The sequence below is a fragment of the Gadus macrocephalus genome, chromosome 23, assembly GCF_031168955.1.
Source record: "Gadus macrocephalus chromosome 23, ASM3116895v1".
In the NCBI taxonomy this organism is placed as follows: domain Eukaryota; kingdom Metazoa; phylum Chordata; class Actinopteri; order Gadiformes; family Gadidae; genus Gadus; species Gadus macrocephalus.
The window spans coordinates 4,172,304-4,197,303 of NC_082404.1; the positions used below are offsets into that span (position 1 = coordinate 4,172,304).

The 25,000-nt window shown below is 45.5% G+C and overlaps 1 protein-coding gene across 2 annotated transcripts in view; it reads left to right on the top strand.

Moving 5' to 3' along the window:
• The window catches only part of inhbaa (inhibin subunit beta Aa), a 79,345-nt gene that overhangs the window by 376 nt on the left and 53,969 nt on the right, over positions 1-25,000 (top strand). Inside the window, exons 1-2 of one of the 2 annotated variants that reach the window (XR_009524271.1) lie at positions 1-1,299; positions 12,190-14,005. The exon at positions 1-1,299 is cut by the window's left edge and continues 376 nt beyond it. Coding sequence is in view for 1 of the 2 variants with exons in the window: in XM_060044729.1 (XP_059900712.1) it covers positions 660-1,299; positions 12,190-12,995 (1,446 nt within the window). In the remaining variant the exon portion in view is untranslated. Of the gene's footprint in view, positions 1,300-12,189; positions 15,980-25,000 lie in introns of those variants that run through there. The other variant, XM_060044729.1, reaches the window with a different exon arrangement.

Genomic DNA, 25,000 nt, shown 5'->3' on the forward strand with positions numbered 1-25,000 from the left:
CAGAGTTGAGAGCAGAGCTGCGCGGGTCTCTTCAGGGAGCGAGGACTCTCCTCCTTGTTCTTCCAGTCTTCATTCAGCGGGCTGACCTTCTCACCGACGCCTCCATCTCCACGGCCATCTGTCCTGACAACAGATAAGGATTACTCATTTTGTCGTCTGTTTCTCAGCTTAGGTTTTTCGGGGGGGGGTTCGTTTTTTGTTGGCTGATTCTTTTTTTTCCGCTGATACATTTTGCGCGAACTTTTATCATCACAAAACTTGGAGGACAGAGTTGGAAGAAAAAAAAGCAAAGCCGGGGCAAGAGAGAGAGGCAAGGAGATCACAGGAATCCTAGAAAGAGGGAGAGGGGACACGAGATACCAGCCAAGAGGTGAGCAACGCTGGGGAAAGGGAAGAGGAAAATAACAAAGACAGACTGTTTTCTTTACATCCCTCCATCAGTGGATGACAGCTCGATTTAAAAAGAGCGTTTTGGTCCGATCGACTACTCCTCTTACCGTCGCCGCTCACCAGCATCTCAGCATCTGTCCATCAGAGGCGCTTCACTGAAACTTTTGCAGCGTTCAACAAAGAACACGCCAATCAGCGTTCTGGCCTATCGGCAAGAGCGACCAATCAGCCGAGCAGCCAATCAGCCGTCAGCTGCTTCCCGCTCCAGCATGTCCAGGGTCTTGCCTCTGCTCAGCTGCGTGCTGCTGCTCCTCTACGCCCAGAGCTGCGGCTCGTCCCAGCCCGCCTCCCTGAGCGTGCACGCCCTCCACCACCCCCACCAGCCCCAGGCGGCGGCGGCGGCGATGGTGATGGGATCATCCGCCGCCACCGCCGCCACGGTGGAGGTGGGGAAGGAGGAGGAGGAGGAGGTGGAGGAGGAGGAGGAGGCGGCGGTGTCGGAGGGAGAGTGCCCGTCCTGCGTCCTGGCCAGGATGCGGAGGAGCGGCGGCGGTGGCGGGCCGGAGGAGGAGCGCGGGGCCATGGAGGAGGCGCAGCAGGACGTGGTGGAGGCGGTGAAGAGGCACATCCTCAACATGCTGCACCTGGAGGACCGGCCCAACATCACGCGGCCGGTGCCCCGTGCCGCGCTCCTCAACGCGCTGCGCAAGCTGCACGTGGGCCGCGTGGCCGCCGACGGCAGCGTGCAGATCGAGGGGGAGGAGGAAGGGAGAGGAAGAGGAGGAGGAGGCAGGGGAGGAAGAGGTGGAGGAGGTGGAGGAGCGGCGGAGGCAGGAGCCGGAGTAGGGGGAGAGGGGGACTCCGGGGAGCCGACGGAGACCACCGAGATTATCACCTTCGCCGAGGCTGGTGAGTGCTGTTACCGCCTCCTGGGGGCTGGGGGGGTGTTTGTGTGTGTGTGTGTGTGTGTGTGTGTGTGTGTGTGTGTGTGTGTGTGTGGGTGTGTATGTGTGTGTGTCCTTGTGTGTGTCTGTGTGTCCATATGTGTCTGTATATTTTCAGTATTTGTATCGCAGTGATTGTCTGTGGTTTGTCTGCTTGTGCGAACGTGCCCGGAAACGTATTCATGGGTGTGTGCGTGTGTGTTTGTGTGTGTTTGTGTTCTTCGAGAGAGAAAAAAGGACAGAGCACGTTGCTCGCCTGCCATCTGTGTGAGCGGCGAGACAGAGTGTGCACATTTTCATCAGCTGTGTGTGTGTGTGTGTGTGTGTGTGTGTGTGTGTGTGTGTGTGTGTGTGTGTGTGTGTGTGTGTGTGTGTGTGTGTGTGTGTGTGTGTGTGTGTGTGTGTGTGTGTGTTTGTGTGTGTGTGTGTAATGTTGTTTGAGACGTGATAAAAGCTAGGTTACAAAAAACACTATGAGTGTCTCTGATTCCTCGATGAGTCATTTATGTGTTCTGTGGTTGTTTGTGTGTCCGTTTGCTCGTGTGTGTGTGTGTGTGTGTGTGTTACTCTAGTGGGGGTGAGACCACTAGAGTAACAGTAGGTTAGGCAAATTGATCATACAGGTGGAATTAAGCAGGTGTATGCAAACACACAAGCACACATAGGCACACCTAACCCCTGTCATGACCTCCTGCTGGTTATAAAGAATGCACCTTATCTGTTTAAATACCTGCAGATTGCGTGTGTGTCTGTTTGTGTCTGTGTGTGTGTGTGTGTGTGTGTGTGTGTGTGTGTTTCTGTGTGAGTGTGTGTTTTTATGTGTGTGTGCTTGTGTCAGAGCCGTACTTCCAACGAGAGGGCTGCAGAAATTCCTAAATTATTTTCCACTGTGAGAAAAAGAGAGAGGGAGAGAGAGGAAGACGAAGAAAGACAGAAGGAAAGAAGATATCGAGAGAGAGAGAGAGAGAGAGAGAGAGAGAGAGAGAGAGAGAGAGAGAGAGAGAGAGAGAGAGAGAGCACTAGATTTATTCAGAGCACAACCATTCCGCGTGTCAGCATGTGTTTTTGTACACACATTCAAGCCATCTTCAGGACTTTGATAACATGTGCATGATCAAGTGCGTCCATGAGTCAGCGTGTGTGTGTGTTTGTGTGTATGTGAGTCTGTGAGAGCACACGTGCATGTGTGTTTATTTGTGTGTGTGTGTGTGTGTGTGTGTGTGAGTGTGTGTGTGTGTGTGTGTGAGTGTGTGTGTGTGTGTGTCTGTGTGTGTGTGTGTGTGTGTGTGTGTGTGTGTGTGTGTGTGTGTGTGTGTGTGTGTGTGTGTGTGTGTGTGTGTGTGTTTGTGTATGTGCGTGTGTGTGTGTGTGTGTTTGGGTGTATGTTATTGTGTGAGAGCACACGTGTGTGTGTGTGTGTGTGTGTGTGTGTGTGTGTGTGTGTGTGTGTGTGTGTGTGTGGTGTGTGCGTGTGTGTGTGCGTGTGCGCGCGCGCGCACGCGCGTGTGTGTGTGTGTGTGTGTGCGCTAGGCCAATGTAAATCATCCTATTATAGGGATCATCACTCCCTCCAATGTTTCCCCTTGGTGAGCCTGAACACAGCGTGACTTACACTGGATCACAGCAGAAGCTCAGAGCTAATGAGACAGTCCTGTACCATTCCCCTGATCACCCTCCACACGGGGACGCAGAGGTCACAGGGGAATAGTCTGGTACATTTGCTCAAGGGCAGGGGGCCCAAACCCCCCTTGAGGGGCCAGGTGCTGGGCTGCCAGTTGAAGGACACTTTGGCCTTCAGGTTTAGTTGAAACAGAAGTAGATAATGGCTTATCGTGTGTGCTGATATAAACTGTACGATGAGACCTCGCTCAGTCAATTCTGAGCGTTGTCTTCATCATGCAGAGGGAAAGTGGAGATAACGTTTAATTTGACTCTGCTTGTGATGTCATTCATATCAATATATATATATATATATATATGTATATATCATAACCCTATGCAATGTGTGATGCAATTATTTTAGCCTTGATTTGTTATCACCATGGTTTATCCCAAGACCACCCAGCGTATCGGTCATTTTCTGATGGAAAAAAAGTCCTTAATACAATCCTTAGTATGTTTCTACATACAAGGTACAGATGGGTCTTAAACCACTCCCCCTGAGCCATTACAGGTTACTGCTCTGCTAATTATCCAGGGGGGTTTACTCCAGACTACATTTTATGTATTTTTTTTTTAATCAATGTAGGAGATAAGAGAAGTATAATTTTGGACTCAATATTTTATTAACAAGACCTCGTGGATTTCGTTCCAGGAAGATTATTTTACTGCTTATTGGCGCCCCTAGTGGCTACAGTATGTCAAGCCCAAACCTTGACCCCGCTTTTCAAAACACACCAGTCTGACCTGATCCAAACGTTTTAATAAAAGTATCTTTCTACCACAACTGAAAAGTTATCCCAAGTAAGTAAAATTCCAATGCTGTCTTTTGCAAATAGATGGGATTTGTGTTGTTACTACTCCTCAAGGTCATAGCCTTTTGTGACTGAGCTTAAACTGAAGCTGTTGTAGGCTCCTTAAGTGTTGCTGTTCCATGATGTTCATGTTAGTCGTGAGGTCTATAGAGCTAGGTAAAAAAAGATTCCCTTTTTCTTTCACTTGAAGCTGTCAAAGTAGTATAAAAAAGATATGTCCCCAGACAGGATGAGAGAAAGAAAACTTAAAAAAGGAGAGAGAGAGTTCAATGATAAAAAAAAGTTCAAATGTGGGAAAGCGAGAATCTAAGACACTAAGTAGAGATAGATCGAAAACAGCAGGTGGTGGAGCGCAGCCTGCAGGCCTGTGTTGCGTAGCTAGGTTGTGTATTCAGGTTGTGTAGTTAGGTTGTGTAGTTAGGGGCGGGGGTGCAGAGGACAGTCACCTAGGAAGCCAACTGAAACATTTTTCTTCCCCGATTCAGAGGCTCCTGTTCAGCAGTGGAGAAGGTGAACCCGGGTGATCTTAACAGTGATTTAGTACAGATATGTTGGATTATTCATCAGGTCTAATCATGTATTCACAGACACCCGTCCATCGGTCTTGATTCATATTTCATACCCAAAATGCGTTTACGTCTGCCCGCTGGTGGTAATGGTTTTTAATAATATTGAGTCACATCGAGAAGAGAGAACTTGAGAAACGTGTTCCACAATGCAGTGAACAAATTATTATAAATAGCATCACATTTTACAAGAACAAGACGGATGGAGATATTGAAAATGTGAATCCGAAAACGCAACAGCTGTTCCTCTTTTGGTCATTCAAAGAACACTCGCGCTTCAGTTTGAGCATAACACTCTTTGCTGCTTCCTCCATTTCCCTCACTTCATCTAATTGGGATTGTCATGATGTAAATCATTTAGATTTAGCAATAGAATGATCATTTATTAACTTATTATAATTTACTTATAATTACATTTACAATTATTCCCACGGTGACTGGTTAGTTAGCTCTTAACACCTGAGCCGCCCATAGGTTCAAACTGTATTCGCTTGAGAAGCTAGCATGTTTACCAAATGCTATGCACCGCTTCTGAAGCGTTTGGTATGTAGCTAATTAATCCATTGGCCGTTTATCATTGACAAAGAAACACTTTCCCACTCATCAATGAGCCATTAACATTGAACAACAAACAGTGCCTGAACCTGTTGATATGCCAGCAATCAGACAGCCAGCCAGTCAGGGTAGCAAATGGCTAGCTAGAAAAACAAGGGGCCAGGCTGCAAGCCAGACACTCAGCCAGTCAGTAAGCCAAGTGATGACCAATCATTTAAGCGTTATACTCATTTCGGGCATGTTGGTGCAGTCTGCACACATCTCTCTCTCCCTCCTCCTATTTTTCTCTCTTTCTTTCTTCCCCTTCCTGTCAGAGCACCATTAATTGAGCTTAATTTAACACATCATTAGTGGCATTCCATGCCCTCCCTATCGTGTCCTCCAGCGGGTCACCCCAGCCCACCCCGTCGTGGCATCGCCCCGTCTCTTTCATTGGACAATTCAATGTTGGGGTCTCACTCACGTCGGCCCGGTCTATTCTGGGGCAGCGGCCGGATCCGGGGCCTGACACCCCGCTGGTGTGGGTGGGCGGAGGGATGGGAACCAGTGAAAGCCTGGAAGCCCCAGGAAGGCACACACCTTCATGTCCTTTCTCTGTTCCCATCCTCACTACTGACTGCCACTCCTTTAACCACACGATGTGACTCACGTATCTTCATGCCCTTAAGGAAGGCATTTCCCAATGTCATTTTCCGTTTTCTCCGTCTCCCTGTATTTAACTCTGATGTCGGTCACGGCGCCCTCGGCTGAAGCTCCGCGTCGCACCGCGGGAGCTCTGGTTGGCGACAACACAACTCGTTTGGTTTGTCTTGATTGAGACACAAGCCAGTGCTAAGGCCCCCCCCAACAAAGCCCATGTTGTCTGTGGGACCACTGGAGTGTCAAAGTGGACCTGACAGTCTGGTCTTTCCTGGGGGGGGGATCAAAGTAGTACATCTCCATTGTCCCTCCCATCGAGAGATAATCAACCCCATCCCGGTCCAACCTTTTAAAAGTTGGCGGTGGGTGGTAGGACAGCCCAGCTGATCTGGCTGGGGTTCTGAGAACCGTTTCAGTGTTGTTGTCATGGCTACAGGCCAGGGGGGGCCGTTAGAGACCCAACACGAGTCAGCACAATCCTAATCTGGGATTCTCAGGGTCTCTCATCTATGGTTTTAATTCAGCAATGTGGGTCTGTGTTTGCTTGTGTCTGTGTGTGTGTTTAATGTAAGGTGTTTGTGTGTGTGTGTGTGTGTGTGTGTGTGTGTGTGTGTGTGTGTGTGTGTGTGTGTGTGTGTGTGTGTGTGTGTGTGTGTGTGTGTCTGTGTGTGTGTAATGTAAGGTGTGTGTGTGTGTGTGTGTGTGTGTGTGTGTGTGTGTGTGTGTGTGTGTGTGTGTGTGTGTGTGTGTGTGTGTGTGTGTGTGTGTGTGTGTGTGTGTGTGTGTGTGTGTGTCCCATGGATCAGTATTAAATGTAATCTCTATCCTTTTTCGCAAGTGAAGGTCATTGATTTAGCCTCTTACTGTGTCGAATGGTACTTTTGTCCAAAGAGCAATGACACACCCTGGCCCAGAAGTCCTGTTTGATAATCGGTTAAGTAGTCATACATGTTCCATTTCATTCTCTTCATTGTTTAATCCTTAAGCAGATCGTTATCTCCAAAGTTACTTCCAGTGATTTTAGATCCATGTCATTATGGAACATGTAGGCGGAGCTAGGCGCCTCTTGCTCAGGGAGGCCTTCAGGTGAGCCTGCGGACATCGGGGATTGAACCCAGTACCTTTTGGATACTAAGATTGGAACACCATAGCCACAATACACCATACCCTCCCCTCCTGTCTCTCTGGAGCCTCCCACAGTATAGCGCCGCACTGTACTACTGCATTCCTATGGAAAAAATACTGTGGTTCCCTGATTATGAACGAGCTCATAGCGCTCGCTAAACTCCAAACGTCAAAACAGGATGGTTCACGGATCTTGATGTCTTGGGGGGCGCTTGGCGTTGCACATATTTAGTTTCATATTTGTAATTTTCCCCCTACTTGGGACGCCCGCCCCCAGACTCTGACCGTCTCCCAAGCATGAAGAGAGCTTGGAAGTTCTGAGTGCTGTATACAAACACACGGCCGCTCACTCATACCGCTGCCAGCACTGCAGGGCAGAAGGTATGATGGAGACCAGACCTCGCCCTCATCCCTCCTCCAGCTTTAGAGCTCCACCAGAGCCTTCTCTGCTGGGGCGAGAGACATAGCAATGAGAGAGAGAGACATTGAGATACACTGAGAGAGAAAGAGAACTAGAGAGACAGAGAGAGAGAAAGAGAAAGACACTGTCTCTCTCTTTTTCTTAAAAGAGAGAGACTTTCTTATCTCTTTCTCACTCTGAGAGGAAGAGAAAAGAAGAGAGAGAAAGAGAGACTAGAGAGAGAGAAAGAGAGAGATTAAAGAGATGAGAGGGAGAGACAGAGAGAGAGAGATGAGAGAGACACAGAGACGGCGAGAGGCAGAGAGGAAGAGAGAGCAGAGAGACAAAGATCAAGAGAAGAGAGAGAGAGAGAGAGAGAGAGAGAGAGAGAGAGAGAGAGAGAGAGAGAGTGAGAATGTAACTAACATCCCGGCAATGTTAACATGAGATGAAATCTGTACTTTATAAACCCTGGACGGGAAATTAGTATTCTTTTTGCTTGCTGAATTTGTGTGTGCATCTAGGAAATCAAGACAGTAGGTCTGTGTTTGTGTTGCGTGCGGGCGACGTGTGTGTCTGTGTCGCCACAGAGCGATGGAGAGCTAAGTAATCCTTCCTAAGGTAAACAAAAGAGACCAACGAGAAGAAAAGGAGAAGGGAGGGAGGCAGGGAAAAGGGACAGATAATTTATCTTAAAAATAAAAGAAGGAAGAAAGACCAACACAAATCCACACATGTTTAAGCACGCACAAACACACACACACACACACACACACACACACACACACACACACACACACACACACATACACACACACACATACACACACACACAGGGGTGAGGGTTTTTCGGGTTGGCTCCGTAAAACTGATAAGGCTGTAGATTAGCAGGCCAATCATTAGTAACAGCTGGGACAGGAAGCTGTGTTTGGAACAGATTGGAAGTTGGTAACTACTGACATTAGGAGACATCACACCTGTCAACAGCAGCCTTCACATGACCCCTCCCTTCCTAACTGACGAAGAGAGAGGCTTGCCGGACAAAAAGGAAGAGAGAGAGAGAGAGAGAGAGAGAGAGAGAGAGAGAGAGAGAGAGAGAGAGAGAGAGAGAGAGAGAGAGAGAGAGAGAGAGAGAGTGAGAGAGAGAGAGAGAGAGAGAGAGAGAGAGAGAGAGAGAGAGAGAGAGAGAGACAGAGAGACAGAGAGAGAGAGAGAGAGAGAGAGAGAGAGAGAGAATCACAATGTAACACAAATACATCGTGATTCTCTTTCTTCAGATCCATATCACTCCCTCTGACCCCTCCTTTGTTGTGCCTCCACCACAGCGTTGAATAAAGGAAGTGGGGGAGATGATAGTGGGGGCGGGCGGGGCTTTGGGGTGGGACAGTTGCTTGAGAGGGCCGCAGGAATGTGTGTATGTTATCCACCTCTGTGTACTGTAGCAAGAGGGGATGGGGAGGGAAGGAATTATCTTTTCAGAGGAAGAGACGACAGAGGACACGCAGGGAAGAAAGAGAGAGAGAGAGAGAGGGGGACAGCTGTGTAAACCTCGACACCCTCTGACTTTAATTTATCCGCGATAAATCAAAGTCTTTCTTTCTATCTCTTTCGCTTTCTTTCTCTCTGCCTTTCTCTCTTGGCGCAGGTGGCCCTTGACATCAGACTGTACGCTGAACCCTTTGATAATCAATGATACAACAGGCTATGTTTTATCTCTCTTTGCCTCTCTGTCATCAGCCCCTTTCTCTCTCTCTCTTCCTCTCTCTGTGTCTCTCTGTGTCTCTTTCGCGCTCATTGTCATCGAGGCTATTGCTCTGGACTCATTATAGGAGACAAGACAAACAGGGTCAATATGGAGAAAAGCGAATAGAAACACACACACGCACGCACACACACACACACACACACACACACACACACACACACACACACACACCTACACACACACACACACACACACACACACACATACACACACACACACATACACACACACACACACACACACACACACACACACACACACACACACACACGCACACACACACACACACACACACACACACACACACGCACACACACACACACACAGAGACACAATAGTTACTTAGTATATATGTGGCCACGATTGTCGGCTAAGTCTTCGGTAAACTAGGGAACAAAGGAACCGAGTTTACACCCTCATTAAGAACTCATCCTTTTTACACCACTGGGCGTGCCCAACAACCAATAACACCAGTTAAACAAACCGCCAGAGTCCCCGGCCTTTCCCAAACTACAGACCACCCTCTTTACTTCATAGCATCTACATGACGGAACCACATGACAAGCTGTTCTGCTGTTGCTTAGCTAGCCCTGGCTCCCAGTAATGATGCACATTGTCTCCTCTGTACACCAGTGGACTAAAAACAACCTCTTCTAAAACAAACCTTTTAAGAGGGGAGCGGTGAAAGTGCTAAGTCCAGTATAGACAAAAGAAGAACAAATGTCTCAATCCAACAGCAGCGGCGTAGAAGAAAGAAACACAAACTCCAGCTGTTCTATTTAAAAGCCATTTCATCACAGAATCGGCAGTTGTGTTTAAAACGTCCTGGAAGGGAACTGCGGTCAGATATTGGCACGAATAGGGAGGTGTAGTTTAGTCAGCACTCTCCTATCAGAAGAGCTCTGGTCCAAACAATATGGTTTGACCGATGACCGTACTCACATGCTGCAGAAAACTCTTAACATACAAGATGGTGCTGGTCAGATCCACCATGTTGCTGACTGCCTTTTGATGAGCTCCACCTCAACTTTGAGTTTTACTGAAACTAAGTGTCAGTAAGCAGGTGGGTGAAATTTGACATTTCTGTTGTCATTGATCATTTTGGATGTCAGATGGATCTGACATCCAAAGCGTCATGTGACGAGACATGGGACTTGTCTCGACACAATCACTGACTTAGTCTTAAATAGAGTTTTTTGCTTGTGCGTTTGTGCTGTGGCTTTCGATTTACATACACACATACACAGTGGTACAAACTCTGCGTGTGCGGAAGAGGCAGGCCAGAAATCAGGGTTTATAGGCTATTGAGCCACCAGTTTGTAAAGATCAACACTGTAAATAGTGGGGATTAAAAAGAGAGAGATAGAGTGTGAGATAGAGAGAGAGAGATCTGTTAACAGAAGATTTCGAGAGGTCGGGAGAGAAGCCAGAGAGAGAGAGAGAGAGAGAGAGAGAGAGCGAGAGGAGGTAGTGTGGTCTGACACGCAATGAGAAACAATGTGTTGTTCTCATTGAAAAGCTTTGGCAATGTTTTTCCTCCATTTTCAATAATGATATATTTATGTTTGGTTTTAGCTCTGGCACTGGTCAATGTACCAGTGCCAGATTCAAATGCGTACATTGAACTGAACAGGTACCACATAGTAATTGTGTCACACAATTCTATGTAAAATGTATAAACGATACATTCTGAAAACATAATACCCTTAAATGCCCTTCATATCGCGGCTTTCGGAGCGAAGCCCCGAGCTCAGTAAGTATAGCTGACAACTGCTTCAGAGCGGCGGCCATGACGGTCTGTCATTTTGGCCATAATGACTAGCCAGCGCGACCACTACTGTAAGGCCCATGGACATCCAGCCCCAACACTGGGCGAGAGACATTGACAGGATCAGAGAGAGCGAGAGAGAGAGAGACAGAGGGGAAACGAGTGAAATGGAGAGAGATAGAGGGACAAGGAGAGAAGCGGAGAATCAACAGAGATTTCAACTGGATATAGACTTGAAGGGTGGCTCCTCGAAAGAGGTGTTGGCCACAAATGAAGCCTAGCACAGAGATGACAGCTTTCTATAAGCCTCACAGGTGTCCGAGCTAATTAGCATGCTAGGACAACTATGCTGAGGTGCTATTAGTGATAGTATCTTCCAGCTCTCCTCCCACTGGCTGCTACGTATAAACAAAAAGTACTAATTTCAACTACCACTACTGCTGCTACAGAAAATGTGCAATTCCACTGCATTTCAAAGTGATTAAATATTCATTCACCACTCAGACAGACTGATACTACTGACTGAATACCCCTTGGTTATTATTGAAAGGGGGAGAGAGGCAGAGCGGGGGGAGGGGACTGGAGGGTAGAAGGTGATTTACAGTGAGAGGCTTACATGCCCATGATTACAACGCTGTCTTGACCCCTACAGTTCTAGGAAACCTTCTGAACTATAGACTTGGGCATGCGTGTGTATGTGTCTGTGTGTGTTTGAGTGTGTGTGTGTCTGTGTGTGTGTGTGCGTGTGTGTGTGTGTGTGTGTGTGTGTGTGTGTGTGTGTGTGTGTGTGTGTGTGTGTGTGTGTGTGTGTGTGTGTGTGTGTGTGTGGGTGGTGCATTGTGTATGTGTGACACAATGCACCATGATTCAGGCATTTCCATTACTTCACATTTGGGTCCTGGTAAACATGAGAACATGAAGACTAAACAGAGATGACTCGATGAGAGAGGGAGAGATAGAGAGAGAGAGGGAGAGAGATAGAGAGAGAGAGAGAGAGAGAGAGAGAGAGAGAGAGAGAGAGAGAGAGAGAGAGAGAGAGCGAGAGAAAGTTTCTTCAACTCGATACAAGAAGAATCCCACCAATCCCATAATTGTAGCGCTGTGTATGTCTGTGTTCAGGCTAACAGTGAGTGACGGCAGATGTAAATATTACTTTGCATGCTTCCTCAAATGTGGCCATATTTCTACGTGAAAACATGTTTTATGTGTCCATGGCGCCTTTATGTTCATGGTGTGTGTGTGTGTGTGTGTGTGTGTGTGTGTGTGTGTGTGTGTGTGTGTGTGTGTGTGTGTGTGTGTGTGTGTGTGTGTGTGTGTGTGTGTGTGTGTGTGCTTCTTTGTGGTTGTGATAGAGTATGTACTTCCATATGAGTATGCACATTCATATGTATCTGTGTACAAGTCGATGGGATTTCAAGACGTTCATATCGTGTTTGTGTGTCTAAGTCTTGACCAGAGCTGTGTCCTCCGGGGACGTAACGTTGATTGCGCGTCGTTTCCTGATGCGACAAAATCAGGATGTCAAGATAACACGGACTTCTCTCTCCCCCCCCTCCCCCCCAGGAGACTCCCCGGGCGTGATCAACTTCATGCTGTCCAGGGAGGGCGGCGAGCCCTCCCTGGTGGAGCAGGCCAACGTTTGGCTCTTCCTCCGCCTGGCCAAGAACAACCGCAACCGCGCCAAGGTCACCATCCGGCTGATCCAGCAGCACCCGGCGGGGCCCGGGGCGCCCGCCCAGGCCCAGGGCGACGTCCTGCTGGCCCAGAAGACGGTGGACACCCGCCGCAGCGGCTGGCACACCTTCCCCGTGTCGGGGGCGGTGCAGGCCCTCCTGGAGGCCAGCGCGACGGCCGCCCCACTCAGCCTGCGCGTGTCCTGCCCGCAGTGCGCCGGGCTGGGCGCCACCACCGTGCTGGTGTCGGGCCGGGCGTCCCAGCGGGAGCAGTCCCACCGGCCCTTCCTGATGGCGGTGGTGCGGCCCGGCGTGGACGGCGAGCCGCGGCGGCGCCGGCGCCGGGGTCTGGAGTGCGACGGCAAGGTGCGCGTGTGCTGCAAGCGGCAGTTCTACGTCAACTTCAAGGACATCGGCTGGAACGACTGGATCATCGCGCCGCCGGGCTACCACGCCAACTACTGCGAGGGCGAGTGTCCGTCGCACGTGGCCAGCATCACAGGCTCCTCGCTGTCCTTCCACTCCACCGTCATCAACCACTACCGCATGCGGGGCTACAGCCCCTTCCAGAGCATGCGCTCCTGCTGTGTGCCCACGCGCCTGCGGCCCATGTCCATGCTGTACTACAACGAGGAGCAGAAGATCGTCAAGAAGGACATCCAGAACATGATCGTGGAGGAGTGCGGCTGCTCGTAAGAACGCCGACTCCTCCCCCCCCCCCCCCAATCGCCCGACCCCACATCCCAAACCCCAACCTTCCCCCCCCACCCATGCCCCAACCACTCACCCGCATCCCAAACCCCCACTGGGCACCGGGGCTCCATTTGAAGTGGACTGCAGAGGGCTGAAGAGTAGAGTGACAGAGCGAGGCAGAGTGAGAGAAGTGTTGCTAGACAGACTTTTAAACCCAAGAGAACGAGAGGATGACCCCGAAAGGTCAAAGAAAACACAAGCACCCAAACCAAGGAGGCAGGCGGGACGGTGGAGAGCCAGGGGAGACTCTTGTTCATCGTTACATCATTCTCGTGGTTCTTCCTAACCCTAACCTTCTCTCCGTCCATCCATCTGTCCCTCAGTCCGTTCGTCCGTCCGTCCGTCCGTCCGTCCGTCCATCCATTCGACCAATCATCCATCAATCCAGCATCGCTCAAAAAGGGGAAAACGAGGTCCAGCAGGGAGAGAGACTGAGAGGTATAGAGCGAGAGAGAGAGAGATAAAGAGGGAGGGAGGGAGAGTCTCTACAGCACTTTCAGAAAGAAAAAAAAGAAAAACAATATTGAAAAAAAAAGAATATCTAATATATTTTTGTTACAAAACAGAGTGAGGGAGGCTAGATACTTATTTATGATGCAGAGGGAGTCCTGTCCCTCTCCCCCCTCCGATAAATGTAAGTGGGAGAGGGAACGAGGGAGAGAGAGAGAGAGAGAGAGAGAGAGAGAGAAAGAGAGAGAGAGAGAGAGAGAGAGAGAGAGAGAGAGAGAGAGAGAGAGAGAGAGAGAGAAAGGGGAGAGAGAACAAACGAAGAAGACCTAACAATCTAAACTATGCAACTTGTTTTGAGTCTTTGAGAGCTTCTTGTGTTTCACATTGGTGTAAGATGCATTTGTTTTACAATTTGTATCAGTGCCATATGTTGATTGTTTACTTATTTTTTATCACGTAAAAAAAACAACAGAGAAAGACTCTGACAATTATTCAGTGTGTTTGTGTGTGTGTGTGTGTGTGCGTGTGTGTGTGTGTGTGTGTGTGTGTGTGTGTGTGTGTGTGTGTGTGTGTGTGTGTGTGTGTGTGTGTGTGTGTGTGTGTGTGTGTGTGTGTGTGTGTGTGTGTGTGTGTGCGTGCGTGCGTGCGTGTGTGTGTGTGTGTGTGTGTGTGTGTGTGTGGGTTGAGAGATACTTGAAAGAAACAAGTTGGCCCAGCTGCTGGTACCAAACACTTCTTTATGTTATCATTATTGTTCTTTTGTTGTTGTTTTTTTATCATTATTGTAAGTATAATAATAATGTTATTGCTGTTAATAATAATAATAATAATATTTCATTTTGGTTACGTATGTTCGTTTTATTTTGTAAAGAAACGTTAGATACGTTTTGTTTATTTTTGCACTATAGTGACACTATGTAGAGACTAGCTGCAGACAGACAGGAGGACAGGTTCACAGAACACAGACAAGAGACTGAGGAGGAGGCCGGAGAGCCAACCCCAGCTCTAGGCTGCCATGCATCCCATCAAACTGCCCTTGAGAGAAAACCTTACCCAATGCAAAGACAACGAACTGTCATTCTGCATGAGATGGGCAGCAAAACGCCTAAAATGTAAACTCAGATTTTAGCCTGAATTCCATGAAATGGCTGTCCTGAAACGTTTTGCTCATGAGTAAAGGCAGCAGACAGTAGTGATAGACACCTATTGACTTGTTATCATGCACTGTTAAGTTAAATCACAAGGCCTGATTGTATGACAAACTGCATGAAATCACTTAATAAAAATTCCCTTGTCTGTTTTAAATGCATGGCTTTTGATTTAGAAGATAATTAAAGGCACTTTAATACTCATGAGTCATGGGCGTCTATTAAGAGAATATTGAAAAGGAAAACAAAATGTGCCACGAGCCAACAGCAGACATGTTTCAGGAGCTTTAAAATGACAATGAAACAACAAAACAAGTCATGTATGATTTGGTTGACCATTGGTTTACCATAGAAGCTTGAGCACAAGTTTGGAAGAAAAATACCGTGGCAAGTTAATTAACCTCACATGTCAGTTTTATAATCTTCATAATCAATAATATCGCTTCCTATACAAAGACTATTCTATTCCCTTTCCTTAAGAGGACGATTCCATTTTTGTAGTTCTTAATTAGTTCCATGTTTCCCCAATTGTATCAACTGTCGAACATACTTCCCTTCATTCCTAGAATGAACTCCACTTCCCATAGTTCCAGAGCACTGAGAGCAGTGAGGCATAGAGATGTATTGTATTTTTCAATAAAGGTCGCTGAAAATGACGGTGAATATGCGCAAACCAATCATCCCTTTTAATGACGTACCAGTTGATGTTTTTGTGTTTGTCTGGGTGTCGAGAGGACGGTGGTGTCCTTTATGTCTGTCTGTCTGTCTGTCTGTCTGTCTGTCTGTCTGTCTGTCTGTCTGTCTGTCTGTCTGTCTGTCTGTCTGTCTGTCTGTCTGTCTGTCTGTCTGTCTGTCTGTCTGTCTGTCCATTCTTTGCACAAAGCCAAGCCTAGATACAAACTGTACCATTCCCTTCTTAACCTGCAGTGTGTAAACCTTTACCTAGAGACTCATAGAGTACCTGTTCCATGCTGTGTCCGATTTGTGAGGTGAAAAAAAATGTTACAGATTCAGAAAAAAACGACCCTCAAATACAAGCAAAGAGTTGTACAGAAGAAATATGTGGTTGTGTTTGTTCCAATTCTTTTTCATTGAAATTATAAAAGATCAAAAAAATAAATAACTCTTGACACTGAACAAGTGAACAATGGATAAAAAGTATATTTTTTATTCTGTATACATGGAAAAAAAGATACCAGTATGTTGCATTGCTTTGTTGTACAAATCAAAATGTGCTTGTGGCTACGTTTTTTTAATCTAATTTATTTTTCAGTATTTCTTTTTGATCTTCTGCGTCACCATTAAAGTTAAACGGATGTACACCAAGAATATGACTTCCCAGTTGTGTCATTGCTCGTCGAAATCTTGGAGTTGAACAAAGTCTGCTTCTCACATCATCTGCTGTCTGTTCACAATTTACACTTTTTCTCATCCTTCTCTCTCTCGTCGTACCTCTCTCTACATTGTTTCCCCTCTTTCACCCCTCCTTTCTTTCCCCCCTCTTTCTTTCCTTGCTTCTGCTAATGCTATTTTAAGCTAGTGGCACGTGTGTGTATGTGCCTGTAAACTAATGTGGCATGTAATAGTTTGGCAGCCCTGTATCGCAAGTTCAAGAGAAAATTTGACTTCATTTGTCCCAAGAGGCCAACTGATTTTGGCCAAGGAAGTAGAGATTAATGACGACACAATGACGATAACAGCACAGTGAAGCATCCAGAACTTTCCTGGTAAAATCCCCCAGAAGAGGAGGATGAGAGAAGGATTTATCGCTGTTTGCCCTGGCCTTGGGGAGTCTATCGTTAGTGCCAAATGAAAGACTAAGTCCTTATTCTTTGGTCTTGTGGAGGCTAACTATAGCCTTCAGGGTCACTGGTGGCTATTTAGCTGAAAGTGAGTCTGCTTCTTTTCAATGGGATGTAGTCTTAAAGGGACAGTGGGTGTATTTTAGAACATATATATATATATATATATATTTTACCACGCAGCTTTAGGATGAGGGGACATTTAAAGAGTTGAAAGATTTCAAATTGAACCAGAATTCATTTAGCAGATTAACCTAGTGGAGGTGCAGACATAAATGGAATTCCATCAAGACAGCTGATAAGTATATCAATACAAGCATGAACAGAACGAAGCCATGAGTTCAATTTTTCCAATAAGTGAGGCATTTGACTTCTGCTAGCATAATCAAGATCCAACAGTAGAGCGGTGCAGAAGGACAAGAACTCCTCTGAACCCCAGAATACAGAGCCAAACGGGACGGGGATAAGACACGACACACACTGGTGTCCTTGCTCAAGGCCCTTACTCACAGGCAGATAAAGATATCTATTCTGGTGCACACACACAATCATACGCATTTGCATACACATAAACCCAAACACACACACACACACACACACACACACACACACACACACACACACACACACACACACACACACACACACACACACACACACACACACACACACACACACACACACACACACACACACACACACAAACACACACACATCACACACACACACACACACACACACACACACACACACACACACACACACACACACACACACACACACACACACACAAAATACATATGGTTCACACATATTACCATTTATATTTGATTTTGGTATCCTGCCATTATTTGCGTTTATATCTACATTATAAATCTAAATGTTTCTATAGTTAACACTGTATAGATCAGTATCTATATATTAGATAGGATACATTTGTGTCCATAGATATTTGAAAAATACATATTGAATTATATTGCAGCACACAGCCAAAAGAAAGCTGTGATCAACGTACACATTAACATAACACTAATAAACAAAAAGTTCTCATATGCCTGGACTTGTCCTCAAAGACCAGAATCCCAGATAGGAAACGCTTCTCTCATCCTCTCATGGAGAACAAAGCTTCTCCTTTTCTGATAGAATGAACTTGAATGGAGTAAATCTCTTTCAGTGTATACTTTATGTGCTTTTGTGCCTTTGTGGACAGGACAGTGAAGTGAAGACAGACAGCAAGGCGGGTTTGAAAGAAAGAGGGAATAGGACCGCAAGTTGGACTCAAACCTGGGTTGACTCAGGTTGAGCCAAACGAGCCGGAAACAATCGCTTTCAACGGCAACTCAACCAAAAGAATGAGCGGACACAGGCCTGGTTAGGTACCGGAGAGATAGTGCTGATATGTTCATGCCTATCACCACTACTAATCAGCACTGCTAAATGACACCAGTATGGTGTACAGTAACACTATGTTATCTGGAGATCAAAGAGGGCATTCACAAAGCCTTGTGTATTGTACATGTGTGTGTGGAGGATGTGCATGCTTGTATGTGGTGTGTGTGAGTGTGAGGTAGATCCTGTTGTTAAAGGAACAGTGCAACAACTAGCAGATGACACTGGGCCGAGATCAAAGAGCTGTACGGGGCTGTGCAGGTTTGGGTTTCTATATCTCTCTGTAGTCCACCCTACCATTGGGTGTGTGTCAGTTTGTGTGTGTGTGTGTGTGTGTGTGTGTGAGTTCACACATGTTTGTTATTATGTGTTTATGTGTGCGTGAATCTGTAAGTGTGTGTGTATATGTTTGTGTGTTTGTGTGCCCGCGTTGGCCTATTGGTTCATAATGTCCGTGGGTATATGAGTGTGCGTGTGTGTGTGCATGCAAGCCCTTGCCTGTTTATGTGTGCCTGTGTGTGCATGTGCTTAGCTATATATGTGTGTGTGTGCTTGCCTGTGTTTATGTGTCTGTGTGCTTGCCTGTGTGTGTGTGTGTGTGTGTGTGTGTGTGTGTGTGTGTGTGTGTGTGTGTGTGTGTGTGTGTGTGTGTGTGTGTGTGTGTGTGTGTGTGTGTGTGTGTGAAGACCACAGTAGGGTGTTCCCAGTGAGTGATGTAGAATTGTGGTCGCCAGGCGTTTGATGCTCCACAATTAGGAAACTTACGTGTGCTTGGAAAGATGCTGTCACACAGTGTGTGAGTGTGTGTTTGTCTGGTACATGGAGTTCAGAAGATTAGTACCAGAGTTAGTGGTCTATCAAAATAACAGTTCTATTGAGTGTGATGTCTGATTGATTGTGTGTCCTTCCTGTGAAAAACACGTTCAGTAATCCAGCATCAGTTGTGTTTGTGTGTGTGTGTGTGTGTGTGTGTGTGTGTGTGTGTGCGTGTGCGTGCGTGCGTGCGTGCGTGCGTGCGTGCGTGCGTGCGTGCGTGCGTGCGTGCGTGCGTGCGTGCGTGTGTGTGTGTGTGTGTGTTTGTGTGGACTGTGGAAAAGAATGAACAAATACAGAATAATCAATCTACTCTCGTTGTTCACAATTCACATATTGAAAAAATATGGTTTAGGAAAAGAGATAAAGTTGTGAAATGTAATGTTTATTTGTCCTACTCAAATGATTACATATCAAGTTAAGAATCCGGCCTTGTATGCTCATTTATTCTGAATAAGGCTCAACATGTGCCAAGGCTAGAATGTCTATGTTTGTCCAGCCCTGTTTATCACCTGTTTGTTTGAAACTGCAGCTAAATAGAAACATGAGCTAACAGAAGGAACACATGTTTTGACTCAGAGGTTAGCCTGCCGTGCTGAGAAGGAATGCCGAAAAATTATATTAAAAGTCCCTGCGGAAACTTTAATTAGTGATTTGCTATGTTATGTTATCATATACATATATAATTGTATCATATACATTATACAATTATACATTTTCTTTCTTAATCTGGTTGTAAATTGAGCTGTACATTCAGCTGATATTTTCTTAGGCGAAAAAGTATGTTGGCTAATGACAATGTATTTTATCAATGTATATTTTGACAGAGGCATCACTGAATGCCTTTGTTGAGGTTACTATTTGATGTTATGTTACGCATGATTTCATGTAGGCTACCGAGTCCCAAAGAGGTGGGAATCGTCTTCCAGCAAACCAAACAGATAAGCAGAGAACACTGGCGAAAAGTCTCAAGGAGCTTCAGATGTCCTTCAGAGCACATCGAGCTGACCTCACGGCACGCTGCTAAGTGACACAAGTTGTCAACAAACACAAAAAGTAACAGGGATTGGATTTGCAGGTAGAACGATAAAGAAAGACAATTGTTCGGAATGTTTTGTCTTAAATTGTGGGTGATTGCATGCACGGGGAAAAATAAAAAACAATGTCACGTCGCGGTCTTGTCATAGGCGAGGTGTGAGCGTCAGAAGTGAATGAGTCATCCGAACACTTTAGCCCTCACAAAGTGACATTCCTACTCATTTAAAGGTCCCTTTGGAAAAAAATAACTGTTTGTCCTTTTGTAGAGACATTGTTACGCACACAAAAGCACAGGGATACATATGCGCACATTAATTGCAGACCAATAAAAGTGAGTTGACTTTAATGTGGGTGCGTGAGGATTATTTCCTCCTTAACATCCTCAGTTTGGCGGGAACATTCAGAGCCAGGCAAATCTAACCAAAAGTTCATATTTTTATAAGTCTGTTTGAACGGAAAATAACTTACATGTGACTTTGTCAGTGTTTCGGTTGGTAGGTCGACTCAGGCCATTTGGGGCAAAGAGAGAACAACTATCCACATATTTATTTTGGTTTGTGGTTTATGTTGACCCTAGACTGGCAAGTCCCATGGGGACGTCACTATAGATTTGTCTGCGGATGAAGAACCTCCAAGTTGGGGCTGATTCTGTGGTGGAGGGTGGCTTGAGAGCGAGGGATGATGTCACAATTAAATACATTTAGTGGAAAAAAATCTTCTTCTGGACGTCTTTGGGTTGTGAATCAAGCTAAACCATCCACAGATGTGTTCATCCGAGTGAGCTGCACCGTGGAGACACTTAGAGAGTTGTATCCATCTATCTACTGTTTAACAGAGGAGGACTGCATGTGTGTGTGTGCGTGTCAGTGCTTGTGCATGGGTTTGCGTGCCTGCATATGTGGTTGTTTGTGTGTCTGTGTGACTTTGTGAATCAACAGATTTAGGGAGTCTGATCTACTTTCAAAGAGAGAAACGGTGTGTTTGTGTGTGCGTGCCTAGATGTGTTTGCATGTGCATGCCTGCATGCGTGTACGTGGTGTGCATGTGTGTGTGCGTGTGTGTATGTGTGTGGTAATCACATCCCCTTCCAACCACTCTGGCGCTGTCCAGTGTGATTATCCGTTCAGAGATGAAATATTTGGTGATGAGCCCATCTCACATTTTAATAAGGACATAAACTGTGATGCGCGGCCGGGCCCGACTCGCACTCAGGGCCAGCGGCCGAGGTCCCATCGGGTCAGCCACTTAAGTCCGAGCTGGGGCCTTGGTAGCCTGTCTGGTCGGAGGTCCCTCCAGCTCACTGCTTTCACGAGCTGTGGACCAGCATACAGCTCCAAACCAAAATTGAGTCCAATATTTTGGGGTATTTTCATCCCTTTTACCCAGCGTAGGAATGCTCGCTGAATGCCCGGTCTGATGTCGGTATTTTTCTTTTGATTTTTGATTAAAATAACAAAAGCGTAGACTTACTGTTACAATATTCCCCTCTCACGATATGTTTGGCTTTAGCTTTTATATTTGTTTATGATTTGTCTAAATGTATCAAAATATTTGAGTTGTTAAATTATATCGGTATAAAACGGGTATATAATGCAAAGAGTCCTCCTGGCCTCCATTTTGTGATGGTTCCGTGCGGTTGTGCCGAGTGGAGCCAGCAGATACGGCTGTTCAGCGAGACGACTTTAGTGGAGAGACTTTGATTTACTGCGAGCATTTGGTTCTCATTGCGTTGTTGGACTGTGGAGCGTCTTGCTCGGGGACAGCTAATTCACTGTTATATTTTAAATCGCTCCTTTCAAACACTCTTTTATGGCCTTGCTTTTAAGAAATGTTTGTCATTTTTTAACTTCTGTCATTCCAGGCTTTATCGCTCATTATGAATTGTGAGATCCCTTGATTTATGCCTTATTCCAAACTTTAAACCACTTTATAGACTGGTTCAAGCCGAATTTAAATCAATTTTATTAACATTCACATTGCTGAGGGCAGTTAACGATATAACTATAATGATATTTCTGAGAGTAATTGTGGAATTTAGGACCTTCTGCAAACAAAACACTGGCAACTGTTCTCTGGACTTCTGGGGTCAAAGATCCAATGTGGAGTCAAACCTTCTGACTCAAACTAGGCTTCAGAACCTTGCAGTACGGGAACAACTTGGAGATTTGGTCAATCGAGTTTGGTGAATAAAAGCAAAATATTATGACAATCGTAATGAGGAGAAATAGAAATGGCTCTTTTAGGGACCACATTATCAAACAGTGATAACTACACCAAGAACAGAGGCTTCTGGTATAAAAACTAGTTTATAGTAGTAGACGGAGATACATTCATCCACTGTCCCATTTGACCTCCACTGGCTCAGTGAAGAATGCTTGCATCAGATTCAAGACAATGGTACTGGCCTAAAAGGCGGTCAATGGAACTGCACCCGCCTACCTCTAAGCATTGGTCAGACCGCACACCCCAGCGCGACCGCTCTGCTCATCTACCTCAGCTGGACGCCTGGTACCGCAATCACTACGAGCAAGCAAAGGTCCAACAACAAAATCACAGCCCTTCTCTGTTTTGGCACCGCAGTGGTGGAACGAGCTCCCTGCCGACGTCTGGACCAAAGAGTCCCTAAGCAGCTTATGCAAGAGACTCAAGACTCACTTGTTAAGGGTTCACCTGGACCCTGCATAGCCTCCTCCCCTACCCCCCACCACCCCTTCTCCTCGCTTACTCTCCTAAAAACCCCCCTCTTCTCACGCACTTATTGTATGTTGTACGTCCTGGCACTTGATGTACTCACTTATTGTATGTTGTACGTCCTGGCACTTAATGTACTCACTTATTGTATGCTGAACGTCCTGCTGCTTAAAAATAGTACTTAGAATTGTGCAAACATGGCAGAGGTAAAGATGGCGCAGATATCCCAAATGGAGAGAAAGTAGCAATAGGCATACCAATTAAATATTTGTATTAATAAATATAATTTGTTCAGTTTTATTTGTTCATTTGTTTATTGGTTTGCTGTTTCAGCCGACCTAATTCAAAGTGACCGGGTGTTTGTATCAAGGGTGCAGTGGCACCGATGTTAAAATAGTCTACGGAAAGATCAGGGGATACACAGTGGCTTTGAAGTGTAATAGCGACAAAAGAATAACTGATGTTTGTTTTTTATGAGATGCAATAGTTGCAGATAAGTAAAACATTACTTCTCTTTAATTGAGAAAAAGCGCCATGAGCCCGCTATTCCACTGTGGACAGAGGATTAAGTGCACTGCGAGCTCGCTCCAAGAGTGAGAATGCTATAAAATCATCTTCATTAATAACCCAATAGCACCAATTTGTCACCTGGCCATCTCTCTGCCCACCTCATTTATCCTTATCTTCCTCCTGCTGCTGTCGTCATAGATGAAGCATAAATAAATAGGCGAGCGCACTGAGAAGGAAGAGCTTCCATCCTGCGGTTTCTTTGTCTCGCATGGCGATGAGTGGCCGGGGGATGAGTTGACGAGGCGGACAGCACAACCCTAATTGGCCAATTAGAAAGAACCATTCTTCTTCTGTGGTAGCGAAAGGTTATGTTTTAGTATTAGTCATCATCTTCAGCATTAAGATGATGCTAATACACACACACACACACACACACACACACACACAGGTACGTCAGGGCACACACACACACACACACACACACACACACACACACACACACACACATCTTATACATCTCAAACAGACACACACACTACCACACACGCCCGCACATCCGGACATACGAAAGCACACACACATGCACACACATACACACACACATACACACACATCTAGAGACGTACATCTTGACATGCACACATAGATTAACACACACACACACACGCACACACAAGCAAGTACAAAGCAGCATGCATTCATTCTTGACGCACTCATTCACTAACCACACGAAGGTGTATCTTTTCAAACTATAGTAGCGATGGGCTACTGGTGATTATGAGGGTCTATTCATCTAAATGGAATCAGTACAACACAATCAGGCGCTGTTCTATCTACCACAAGCCTTCTCAGAGTGGTGTGTCCTCACTGTCCTGCAGTCAGGTGTACTTTGGCCTGTGGACAGCTATAATACCCAGCATTAGTGCTCAGGGGCTCTATAGCCTTGGGACACCATCCTTTTTTCTCAATCGTTTAAACATATTTTCTGAAACTATAGCTCAATTTCTCAAAACTCTAAACACAAACCTGAGAAGAGTCAATCATTTTGTCAAAACTACACAAATTCTTTTCAAAACTGTTTTTTTTCCACCAAACAGTAAACACAGCAATCAAATGAATATCTCTTAGAGAGCATCAATTAAACTCTGGTGTGATCAATTCAAAACACTTCCATCAAAATCCATTTTACATTTGTTTTGGCTTCATCAGGCTATGTTACATATTCCAATGTATAAAATTGTTTAGAAATAGCTTTCTTTTTTAAATTTGCAATTAGGTGGTACATACAGTATAAAGACTGTTGCCATATTGTAATACAGTACTGTGAATGTCACATAAATATTGCATTGACACAATCGTATCAGAATAGGATACAATGGTATGTCTATCCAATGAGCTCCAATGGGATAAACTCACAATCCGAGCTTCCCAGAGTCATATTGTACACCTATAGTTGATACTTCAACAATGTTCTGACAATTCATCAATTCACTTAGAGATGTCCACTTCTTACTTTATTTTTACTTTTATTTTACTGTATTTTATTTTTAATTTTCAATTTTTTTATAATCTTATCTTCTATTCTTGTAATTTCTATTTGTACGGCGCACCTGGAACAAAACAATTTCCCCCCGGGGATCAATAAGGTTTTCTGATTCCGATTCTGATTCAATGTTACCTATTTTGGTATGACAGTACAGTAATTCCACTGCCACATGATTGAAATGTTTTGCCAGCTGAGTTTGAACAGGTGACTGAGAAGTGAGTTAGACTTATTGGTAATGAGTTGTTGCGTTTTGAAGGCCAGTGTGATCCAGGTGAACCAAGTATGCGAAATAACGAGATTTGTGCTTAGAGTTTAGCAAAAATGTGAAAACAGTGGAATTGTGCTTCGATTTTTGTGTGTATACAATCGAGAAAAACAGTCACTCTCCTTAGTTTAAATAAGGACGGCAGTCCAGGAAGGGTTAGAAATCCACAGAGCTATAAAACAGTTTACATCCAGAGTGGACTGAATAACGATGTTAAAGATTACCTAAAATCTCCTTCTCTCAGATAAGAACATGTTTTTTTTTGCTTTATTTGCAACCAATGAGAGCCCTAGCAC